The sequence below is a fragment of the Clarias gariepinus genome, chromosome 11 (assembly GCF_024256425.1).
Source record: "Clarias gariepinus isolate MV-2021 ecotype Netherlands chromosome 11, CGAR_prim_01v2, whole genome shotgun sequence".
NCBI classification, from domain to species: Eukaryota; Metazoa; Chordata; class Actinopteri; order Siluriformes; family Clariidae; genus Clarias; species Clarias gariepinus.
The window spans coordinates 27223137-27235671 of NC_071110.1; the positions used below are offsets into that span (position 1 = coordinate 27223137).

A 12535-nucleotide genomic window follows, 5' to 3' on the forward strand; every position below is an offset into this window, starting at 1 on the left:
GGTGCAAATCTGTCATTTGTTCTTAATCTAATAATTTTGTTGTTACTTTGTCCTTTAGAGCACTCTAGTAAGCACTCTTTAACGTTAGATTCTGTAACATAAGTTATCGGTTTATTTATTTGAAACCATCAGAAACAGGGAATAGGCGGCACAGTGGCTTAGTGGTTAGCACAGTCACCTTGTACGTCCAGAATCTGGGTTGATTCCCACTTCAGAGGCTGTGTGCATGTTCGACCCGTGCTTGGTGGGTATCCTTCCACAGTCCAAAAACATGCCGATTATACTAATTGGCGTTTCCAAGTTGCCCGTAGTGTATGAGTGAGTGTACAGTATGTACAGTATGAATGTGTGCCTTGTGATGGATTGGTACCCCGCCCAGGGTGTACCCCGCCTCGTGCCCTATGTCTCCCGGGAAAGGCTCCAGGCCCCCTGCGACCCTGTACACGGGATAAGGCGTTTTAGACAATGAGTGAGTGACTGAAAACAGAGGATGTTGTTTAATGGGATGGTTTTACTTAGTGTCTGTGACAGACAGCAGTGTAGCACAAAAAATTTGGACTCTATACATAAACAGTTTCATTGGACCCCCTTCCTTCCTTGATCCATATCTCTCCAGCATTTTTTTTTTTTTTTTCAATTAATTGAGCTGACAGCTGTATAAAAAATCTGTAATGGCCAGCAGTGAAATGTTTATATACCCCACTGAATACAAAATCTATGATATGTCCATTAGTGGACAGGGTGCCAATCCATCAGATGGGCACCTACATTTATACACACTATAGGCAATTTGAGAACACCAATAAGCCTAATCTGAATGTTTTAGGACTGTGGGAGGAAACCCACCAAGCATGGCGAGAACACACAGACTCCATGTACGCAAAGACGGGACTTTAATCTGGCCGGGAAACGAACCCAGAACCTGGAGGTGCAAGGCGACAGTGCTAACCTATAAGCCACCATGCCGCTTATTTGTCAACACACTATAGTCTAATTATTTATGGTTAAATTCAATTCAATTCAATTTTATTTGTATAGCGCTTTTAGCAATTGTCATTGTTGCAAAGCAGCTTTACACAATCTCTGCCGCTTTTCACATTTTTATTTAAGGATTTATCATTCCCATAGTACAAAAAACCTGAGAATTATTTTTCTGAGAAAATGCATACTGTACTGCATAATTAACGACAACTGAACAAGACTTTACTAGAGACATGTTTTATTTGCAGAGACAAAAGCATGAAGCAGTACCCTGGTTGTGTTATAGCAATATGTCATGTGAGCATGGGTAGCTTAGTGGTTAAGACATTGGACTACGGATCAGACGGTCCAAATCCCACCACCATCAACCTACCAGTGGAGCTTTAAGTAAGACACTCAACCCACAACTGTTCGGAGGGTTGCTGCTGCTCGATAATCCGATAAACGTACAGTGCAGTACTCTGGAGAAGAGTGTCTGTCAAATGTCATGAATAAAAATAGAATGTTAAAATGCATTAGATTCCATGATGTTAATGATGTGACAGATAATATGTGGGAGCCTCTTCGGATTAGTGTTGAACCCAAGCGTTAGAGATGTCATATACTGTACAGCACGCTGAGGTTGTTGTGGATACACTGCGTGATAATACATGGAAACATTCGAGAGAGTTTACACAGGTATGTTGGGGACAAGCTCCTCTTGTGTCTTGTCTTGAGCATCATTTGGAGGTGATGAGGCACCTGAGCTCTGCTGCTTTGGAAAGAAATTTGTTCGAAGCTGACTTTAAGTTTACTTGAACTTTTTTTGACACCATGATTTCACTTTCTTGGGAAAGACATGATTCAGCATATGTGTCAGCAGTCACCTAGACAGAATACGCTGTGCTGTAAAGGCGAATTCAAGTGCAGGGTGGAAAAACTAAACTGTTTTTTACTGTACATCATTTGTAAAAGTTGAAAGTGGCATCAAATAGAGAGAGCCTTCAAGTATTTTTTGGAATCAAAGTTCATGGATCCAGCCGATTTAAGGTATTCAGGGGATTTAATTATGACACTAATTACTTAGAAACAAACAAACCAAAAAAAAAACTTTTGTTCCTGGTACCCTCATGCTACAGGGGCCTGGGAAGTCAGTCCTGCTTTAGGGGCGGTGGTGGCAGGCTCTAAATTACTGATCAGAATTACTGATGCTGCTGTCGGGCCCTTGAGCAAGGCCCCTAACCCTGTCTGCTCCAAGGGCGCCGTATAATGGCCGACACTCACACACTGCTCTGACCCCTATCTACTAACCAGAAGTATTTAAACTGTCAAACAAAAACAAACAATAAAAAATGGCATCATCACCTTGCACCTTCGGGTTACGGGTTCGATTGCTGCCTCGGGTTTAGATGTTCTCCCCGCACTTGGTGGCCTTACGTCCAAAGTCATTCAGGTTAGGCTTATTGGTGTTCTGAACTTGCCTGTAGTGTGTGTTTATGTGTATCTCCTGTAATAGATTGCCCTCCCAGTAACAGCCCCCCCACCGCGACCCTGTATACAGGAAAAAGTGGTATAAATGATGAGTAAGTGAGGTTTTATTTTTTGAAAAAAAAAAAAAAAAGAACAAATTAATATATTGTCATTCTGTTTGAGAAGTGAAGACAGTAAGCTGAATTGGCGTTTTTGCGACGCAAGCTGAAAACATTAGGCCGTTTTTGTCATGCTTTAGGGGTTCATTCTTTCTTCCTTTTTTTTTTTTTTGTTGTTGTAATGCCTGCATGCAAGTTTAATGTATTCTGAAGGCGTGAGGTGGCAGCTGTGCTGTGGGCCAAGTCTAGCTGAGCCTGTTTTTTGATTAAACAAAATGAAATTACTCCCAGCAAATAGAAAACATGATCGATTTTCTCAGCAGATACAACACGCGGCTACGCAAACCCTTGTTTCGCTTTATCTCGACAAATCCAATATAAGCCGAGACTGAGCTTTTTTTTTTTTTTTTTTTTTTTTTAACTTTTTTTTGCTTTCTAGTCGTCAGAGCAGGTGAGGGGCTGTACGCCGAAATGAGACGGCAGAAAGAAAGAGTGGGAAAAAAAGCAAGATGGCGCAGAATGCAGATCAGAATGCAAATCGTATATGAAAAGTGTGTGTGTGTAGATATGTGTTTGCGTTCGACTTTTGCGCACATCGAACACCCTGTCTGCAACGCTGCTTTTATGTTTGCCTCCATGCTAGAGCAAAGATGATTAATTATTTCTCCCTTCTGTGTAATGAGTTCCATCACCGGCCACTTGTGATTAATTAGGGACAGGCACGAGTGCGCGTGTCACCTCGGCATTGGACTGCATTCTCTTTGCAAGCGCGCCAGAGTTGGCATTGTGCTATCTAATGATGTACATAACGCAAAGCAACACTCCAAATAATAGAGAGAATAATAGCTGGCAGATCATGTTAATGAATGGCAGGGTTTAATTCATTATGGCTGTCCAAAGTTTTTTTTTTTTTTCTTTTTTTTTTTTTTACGTCTGTCGGGCCCAAAAGAGAATGTTTTTGTTTTGTTATGGCTATAACATTTTTTTTTTTGTAGGAGATCGTTCAAAAGGTCATGTGTTCCCAGGCCTATTTATTCTGCTTCAGTCAATTCCGCACTACAGTCTGAGCTTCTAAGCCAAATTGACAGGGAACCACTATTGTATATTAGATAAGGCGTTTGAAATTGTATTGTCGGATACAGAACTTTCAGTTGCTACACCATGAATAATTGCTGAGGTAATTGAACCCAGCCTGTCTCCGTAGCTGCTGAAGTCTTACTAAAGCAGCGCAGGGAAGTGACAGGTGAAATCACTCTTTTGTCATGCTGCTTCTCCCCATGAGATTGCTACAACTGAGTTACAGTATGGTCTAACAGTGGCTGGTGTGCTGGAAGAAATTGATTTTCCAGCTATTTCTAAAGATTAGGGAGGACAGAGACGCTATAGAGGGTATAACAAAGAGTTCTCTCCCTCGCCATCAATTCATTAGCTCTCTGTCGCTCGGTCCAGGGCCAAACAACAAAGAGATGGCAACTAGCACAGGTGCTGGAAAAGGAAAAAAACAGAACAATAATATTGGTAAATATATAAAATAATTCGTAATAATACTTAAATACGTATACTACTACTATAATAATAATAAAAATAATAATAATAATAATAATAGTAATAACTCATCGTCTATACCGCTTTATTCTGTACGCAGGGTTGAGGAGGCAGGTGGCATGATGGATTGGGGTTGTGGGGGGGGCTTAGGGTAGACCCTGGACAGGGTGCCCAGCTAACCCTGAGTAAACACACACATCCACACTCTCATTCACACACTACAATCTCTGATCATACTGCAATTTGGGAACACCAATGAGCCCAATCTGCATGTCTTAGGACTGTGGGAGGAAACCGGAGTACCCGAAGGAAACCCACCAAGCCCGCGGAGAACATGCAAACTCCATGCACACAGACATGGGTACCGGCCAAAAATTTAACCCGGCTTCGAATTTCTCACTTTTGTTTGTTTGTTCTTGTTTGTTTGTTTGAATAACATCCCAGTTAGGAAGTTGGGTCAAGAGCTCACATAGGGCCTTGCTCAAGGGCTCAACAGTGGCAGGTGCTGGGGCTTAAACCCACAATCTTCTATTCAATTCAGTTCAATTAAATTTTATTTGTATAGCGCTTTTAACAATTGTCATAGTTGCAAAGCATCTTTACAGAATTGGAATTAAATTATTTAAATGTGTATGAAATGAGTAAGAAAATATGTATGAATCAAAATGATCAGATTTTCAGATCAGGCGTCCCTGATAAGCAAGACAACAGATAACAGTCGAAAAAGGACAGTACTGGGCAAAAATCTTAATCCAAACCTCACTTTTTCATATTTTGCTTCCAGAGAGCCAGACGGTCTTGTATATATTTATATATTTCTGTTACGTCACCTTGAGGAATAGGTCTCCAGGCTTCCTTAAGGACTTTTTTTTTATATAGCTTTTATTTGGCAAGGTTTTAACTCTCATTTTCAGAGCAGTCCCTGTAGCTGATCAGTTTCAGAGGAATGTATTTTTGTTTGTTCAGCCACACAGTGACCTATAAATCATTCAAGCATAAAAACCATCTAACTTAAGGCATGAACCAGTGAGAAACAGGTGCAGATGATGACAGACGATCAGGCTGGTGATTAGTGTATTGGTGATGCTGAATCCAATAAATCGTTGGAACTAATGAGAGGGGAAAAGAGGTTGCTGCTGAGGTTATTACACAACCTCTAAGGTTTTTTTTTAAGGTGTCTTTGGGCACGTTGCCACTTTGACACGTTGTCACGGTCAAACATGTTCCTGTTTCTCTAATCTACATCATTTAATGTAATTGAATTAAATTTAATTTAATATAAAGAAATGAGGGGTGGCTCAAGGAGTGCTTTTTTTTTTTTTGCCTCGGAGGGAGAACAAAACTGCTTCCAAGCTGATAGAGCAAATCTACTGAGTCCCTGAATCCTGCGAAAAAGCTGTGGGGGGGTAAAGCTGAGACTCATTAAATATTTATTTTGTCTGCCTGCAGCCTCCACATGGGAATGAATGACCTGCTGACATTCTATGATGGAGACGACTTGACTGCTAAGGTACTGGGCCAGTACAGTGGCTCTCGGCCACGCTTCAAGCTCTACACTTCTACAGCTGACGTCACCATCCAGTTCCAGTCTGACCCTGCCACCAACGTTTATGGCTACAACAATGGCTTTGTGGTGCATTTCTTTGGTAAGGACACAAAGCGAACCTGTAGGTCTTATCAGTTACCGAGCTTGAGCTTGTTCTTCTGACACACCGGTTAACTCCAGGACTATTAACACACATTAAACCACGTTCAGCATGGTTAAAACCTAGAGATGAGCTGGCCGTTGCGACGCATTGATTTTGTGCCTTGCATCCATTTCTGCATCGATTCAGATGTGTGTGTCAGGGTTATTATCTTGTTCTCATGAGATTGATTTTTGTTAGAGGAAAGGTAAGTAGTTTTCCCAGTTTGACTCACAATATTTATTGTATGCACTTGTTTTTACAGTTCCCTTGAAAGTACCGACTGGACTGGTGTAACCCGTTTAATATTTTATTTGCATCTATCTAATGCAATTATTAGGAAAAGAAAAAAAAAACATACATACAGCATCCATGTCACCCTGAACAATCTGAAATGCAGTTGGACGCAGTAATGTAAGGCTGGAGGAATAGCTGATTAGAGCTGGAGTTGAAATAGATCTCGTCCAACCACTCAGCATTACTAATTTATTATTGCAGAACAGTGGATGAGGCCCATGTGGACTTAAAGGGAAAAAAGGCCGAAAAAAAGACAGACAGCTGACTTTTAAGTCTAGCATTTTCCCCCTTGGGATAGAGAATGGGCTTCCATTCCATCAGATTTCACTGGTGCCAAAAAATAAAATGAGATCTGATAAGAAATAATGAATTCCCATGCAAAGAGGGGGTGAGTGGGTTGCAAGAATACAGACGGAGGAAGCATGGAATGGAGAGATTTGCAGTCCCATCACACCCCCATGTGAATGAACGTCTGCCAGCTCTTGCAGGTGTATGGGATTCGGCCATTTGGCCTGGCAGCGATGCAAACAATTACAAGACGTTTGTACTCATTAGCCACATGCCCTCACCAGATTCACCATAATCAAAGTGGGTACCGGCAAGTCACCTGGCAGCTCCATTTCAGTCCACCGGTGGTAGCGCGATGTCTGAAGAATGAATGCTCTGTAATCTTGAATCACTCTCTCTTTCCCTTTTTTGCAGAGGTGCCTCGTAATGACACGTGTCCAGAGCTTCCCGAGATTACTAACGGCTGGAAGACTACATCTCACCCTGACCTGGTGCACGGTACTGTAGTAAACTATCAGTGTTACCCAGGCTTCGAGGTGGTGGGCACGGAAATGCTCATGTGCCAGTGGGACCTGACGTGGAGTGGAGACCTGCCTACCTGTGAGAGGGGTGAGTCATAAAAAAGTCGGAATGGAACTGAATTCTGATGGGACGGATGATAATGTGAGCTGGAGAGTTTTATGTTCATACACACATGGGCAAGCAGTTGAATGACACTCATGGGACATTTGAAATATCCATTCATTGATTAATTCATCCTCGGTAGCTGCCCGATCTGGGTTGTGTGAATGTTGTTGGCCAAAGCAGGGTATCGGTGCTCAAAGTGTCTCTCCTAGGTGAAAAAGTGAATTGTTTTGAGATTGGATCATTCTACGTAGAACTTAATGCTTCTTATCTCCTGATCCATGCTTTGTTTTGTAAATATGCATAAACGTTTATATTTTTATCAGACATTTACTAGAAACAAGTTCATGGCCTTTTATGTAGTGTCTGTAACTTTTAAATGTTTTTTTTATTACATTTTTTTATTGATCTTAATTGTCATTTAGATGAAACTTGGCCAATTTAGATTTCAAATAAAAAGACATAAAAAGTGTATTACTCTAAAATGGTTACAGACACTACGGATTTTTATTTTTTTTTGGGGGGGAACCTTAATTTTGCACAAAATGCCTTTCTTTTAAGCATACTTTTCTAGAAGCTTACACCAATTTTAGTATCAATACTCATAAAGAAAGATGAATAAATTGCATTTTAAATTATTTTTGTTTGAAACGAGACAGTACAACGCTGATTAATGGCCATTTTTGTGGCACATATAAAATCATATCTCCAAAACGGCTAAAGTTAGAAACTTGAGATTTTTAGGGAAGCACGATTGGTCACTTCCATTTTGTGTAAAAATTCAGAAGTAGCTTCTTCAGCATACACATTTTTTGTATTATAACATAAAAAAATGATATAGTAGGCTACTAGTTCATTTATATTTTTTAAAAATGAAAATAAAACTAGTATTGTAAGCCATTACAAGCAAAAAATAACATTTGCACAACTAAAACTATAGAAAAAAACCAGTCCCTTACACATCTCATCACATGTAAAATGAATAAGGTTTAAGCCACACCCGCTTCAGGCTGGAATCTGAATTGCATTCTTTCGGCTACTCACTTCGAGGGGTCAACGGAGCAGACCATCCGATCCGCACACAACTTGGCACAGGTTTTATGCCGGATGCCCTTCCTGACACAACCCTCCCATTTTCCTGCTTGGGACCGGCGCTGCATGCAGCAGCTGGGTAGAATGGGGTGCGGCAACCACTGACAACCCATCCTCAGATCCCCAAACAACCAACCTAGAGCCTTAGCTGCCTGAGCCGCCGCTCTGTTTCAGATTTAAATCTAAATCCAAATGCAAAATGTTTGAAACCAACTAAATAGCTGTGTAGAGAGTTATTTGGCTATCACCAATTGACAGAGATAGTTTGGAATTATTTTTGCACTGCCTTTGAACCATGATATAAAAGCCTCTAATCAAGACTAATGAATTAAACAGAAACTAAATAAAATTTTATTCACAGTACTGGGAGGGAGAGCTTGATGTTTGATGACTTGCATTTATTCTGTGTAGGACTTTGTAGGATTGAAGGTTTAGTTTCAATTCATGCCATCACTTGGCATCTCTCTCTCACACACACACACACACACATACACACACACACTCACATCCAACCTCTGCAAGCTTTGCCTGTGACTGTCCTCTGGTAATCCTCAGGGGTCCCCTTCAGGCCCTTTTTTGTTATCAGAGAACAATAAATTCAGGAAGGCTGTACATCTTGTCTTTTGTTGTAGCACATGTCAGTGGTGTACTGACATCAAGCTTGAACTCCTGCCAGGTCCATGTAGCATCAGTTGTGGACTTGCACAGTGAGTCATCATGCAGGCTGATGAGAGAGCTCATGCCTTTGTCCCAGTCTCTCCACATGCACTCGGTGTTTTCTGTCCTGCTCTGGAAGCACAAAAGAAGCAGCAGCAGGAGTGGGAGAAATGCAGAGCTCCCTGCATCCTGTCACCTGATGCCGTCCTGCCAAGAAAAGAAATTGGTTTGTGTGCTGCAGCTGGGCTAGTGTGTGGGATTTTTTTATTTTTATTATTATACTGTGTTCTAGACTAGAGGACGCAGGCTCTCCTTATATTACTTGTGCTGATCGTCCTTTCCAACTGCAAAGGCAGATCAAGGTGTGTCTCTGGCGGGGTGCCTGTGTGGGAACAAATCCAGGTGTGCATGTCGTTGCTATATGCAGTAATTGGGAATCGTCCTTATACTGTAGAAGCACCTTGAGTAATAGTCTGACTAGAGAAACCAGTGTAAACAAACTGGCAATTTTCTTAGGAAAGGCAAAGAGCTCAGAAATGAGAAAACATATAAACACGTTAAATCTGAACCAATTATCAGCCCCCTGATCATCATGCATATCGGTATGCCTATAACTGATCATTGGTTTGGAGGTAGAAATGCAAAAACATATATATATATATATATATATATATATATATATATATATATATATATATATTGTAATTTAGCCTGTTGAAAGGTTTTTGTTTGTTTACCTGTTTGTTTTTAACCAAAGTTATAGTCCTTTAACGCCACCTACTGATAAAACTGAGTCTTGCATGGCATTTTGGGGAATCATAAGGGTAAAAACTGGTATAAGAAAGTACAAAGTTTATTGTGAAATACAATTGCACATAAAGAGACGCATGGTGAGCATGGGTGAGGGACACGTCCACATTTGTCTCCTGGTCGTAATGCAGTGGTAGCTGGTGCAGAAACAGGATGACAGACAGGTGTCTATCTGATTAACTTAGATGATAAGATCATGAAACTCTATTATTACCAAATACCAAACTATTAAACAAGTTATGCGTTAATGTTATAGTCTTACTGTGTATAGTGCGGTCGTTAAGTAGGATCAAACATATTCCTTGAGAAGATAGATTTATACCTTGCATTTTTCAGAATAGCCAACAGTGGAAACAAGAAGGAAATCAGTAAATAAGGTGTTTACTGACAACGACCCAAATCGCTCACTCACTCATCATCAATATTGCCTTATCATGAATACCGGGTTGTGGTGAAGGTGGCACAGTAGCTTAGTGCTTAGCCCTGTCGTTGCACCTCCAGGGTCTGGGTTCGATTCCTGCCTCTGTGTGCATGGAGTTTACATGTTCTCCCCCGTGCTTGCTGTGTTTCCTCCCACAGTCCAAAGACATGCATGCTAGGTTAATTGACGTTACATTTACATTTGGCAGACGCTCTTATCCAGAGCGACTTACAAAAAGTGCTTTAATGTTTACATAATTGGATACATACTTAGGACTTAGGACATATTGGACTAGTGATCTGAAGGTTCCAGGTTCAAATCCCACCATAATCAAGTTGCTACTGTTGCATTATTGGGAAAGGCCCTTAACTCTCAACTGCTCAGATAAGGGTGCCTGCCAAATGATGTAATGTATACCAATATACTACCAAAAGAGAGTGAAAAAAACTGAAATGTATGTTTTTGGCAAGTCAGAGGAATACTTGTATAGTAAAATCAATGTTTGGATAATCTTGAAGGCATAATGAATCCTGAAGCAGAGTGATGCCATACAGCAATTTTTATAGCACCAACTACACAGTCATTGTCATTTTAAATTTCATTAATTTTTTGTCTGTCTGTTGTCTCCAGATATTCCATGTACTTTTTCCCACTTTTCAAAAACATGCCTGTAATTGGACTGGTTACTGTACTCTAAATTGCTCTAAAAGTGTAGAAGGTGTGAGTGTATGTGTAATAGACTTGTTCGGAATGACAGTGTATTTCTGTCTTGTACACAGTCTTCCTGGGATGGTCTCCAAATCCACCCTGGCTTGGATTTTTTAAAAAAAAAAAAAACCTTACTAAGGATGCATAAATGAAAAAAAAAAAAGAATAGGAGTTGTTAGCAAACCATCCTGTATTTGAATATGTGTTTCCCCAGTGCTGTCATGCCCAGATCCTGGCATGGTGGAGCACAGCCGCAGGGTGATGTCAGGTCCTCGACTGATTGTGGGCTCCACAGTGCAGTACATCTGCAACAAGGGCTACACGCTGTCTGGAAACAGCCTCCTTTCCTGTTACAACCGAGATTCCACTGGACCGAAGTGGAGTGAGAAACCACCCAAATGTATCTGTGAGTACGGTTTTTAATCCTTAACTAAGCGTAATTCATTATCTTTAATACCCTTCAACCAGTGCTTGGTGACACTTTCATTACTAGGTGTCTGATTGAGCTTCTGTTACTGCATGTCCACATGTCCAAGGGATGGTGGAACAGAATATACAGTAGAATCAATTTGGTGAATATAACATGGGATTCTACACCCTACATAGTGCACTAGCTTATGCTATTTGGGATTGAAACCCAGAAAAGTTGGTTAGATATTCTAAAGTGTAATATGTAAAGATATAAAAAGAAATTTACAAGATTTGCAGGACTGTCCACCACCTTGGGCAGCACAGTGGCTTAGTGGTTAGCCCAGTCGCCGTGCACCTACAAGGTTGAGGGTTTGAATCCTACCCCGGGGTCTGTGTGCATGGAAATTGGTGTTTTGAAATACCACGTGTTTGTTCGCATCCTGTGATGGACCCATTCACAATACAATGGAGATGCTGGAAATATCCATTTCGGAACAGGGTGAGAGTTGCTATTAGGTTTTCAAAAAAAGGAATATAGATGTGAAGTGTCTCTTTCAAAATGCAGACCAAACTTCCATTTCTGTCCAGGTCACCCTGTGCATGTAATAATGTATTGTGCTACTCTATTAAAACCCACAAAGAAACCGACTGTTTAATGCTAGTTCAAGGGTGTTGCAGTGTGATAAAGGACAATAGAGAATCTCTGGCTTACATTGTACAGAATGTGCAGGTCTTTATAATCATGCTACCTGGGTGCCATCTCAATGACATTGCACACAGCTGGTTTGCTAATTGACAAAGAAAAAGATTGTTTGCTCCTTTTAAAGATTCTAAAATATATTATGTGATTTATACTCGTCCGTATTGTAAGACAGCAACCTCTCTTTGTAACCTTGGTTAATTAAATTATCATTCTCTCACTCTTTGATGAACAACTCAAGATCTTTCCTCCTGTGATTAATCAACATAATCTACCTTTTGTTTTTAGCTTACAATCAGCAACCCAATAAGTATTCCAATGAAAGCAAAAAAAAATTAATATTAAGAATATGCAATGGAGACTCTGGTCCTGTGTGCATGGAGTTTGTATGTCGCTTCTTATTCAATGTTTTTTTTCTTTATTTCGAAATTGTATATTGATACTTAAGACATTGAAATTATGACAGAGCATATATAGAATAATCTAGACGACAAAAATGTGTTAAATAATAACCCACGATACAGTATGTTTTATATTTTTTTGATATCTCAAGATAGCCACCTTTTGCTTTGATGACAACTTTGCATAGTCTTGGAATTCTCTGGAATTGGTTTTCCAGCAATCTTGAAGAAGTTCCCAGAGGGGTTGAGTACTTGTTGGCTGCTTTTCCTTCATGCTTTGGTCCAACCCATTCCAAACCATCTCAACTGGATTTAAATTGTGTGATTGTGGAGGCCAGGTCATCTGA

At 40.4% G+C, this 12535-nt stretch overlaps 1 protein-coding gene across 1 annotated transcript in view; it reads left to right on the forward strand.

Moving 5' to 3' along the window:
- sez6b (seizure related 6 homolog b) overlaps positions 1-12535 on the forward strand; it is a 206808-nt gene that overhangs the window by 186839 nt on the left and 7434 nt on the right. Inside the window, exons 10-12 of the mRNA XM_053507506.1 lie at positions 5544-5740; positions 6779-6973; positions 10891-11082. Coding sequence (XP_053363481.1) covers positions 5544-5740; positions 6779-6973; positions 10891-11082 — 584 coding nt within the window. The remainder of the gene's footprint in view (positions 1-5543; positions 5741-6778; positions 6974-10890; positions 11083-12535) is intronic.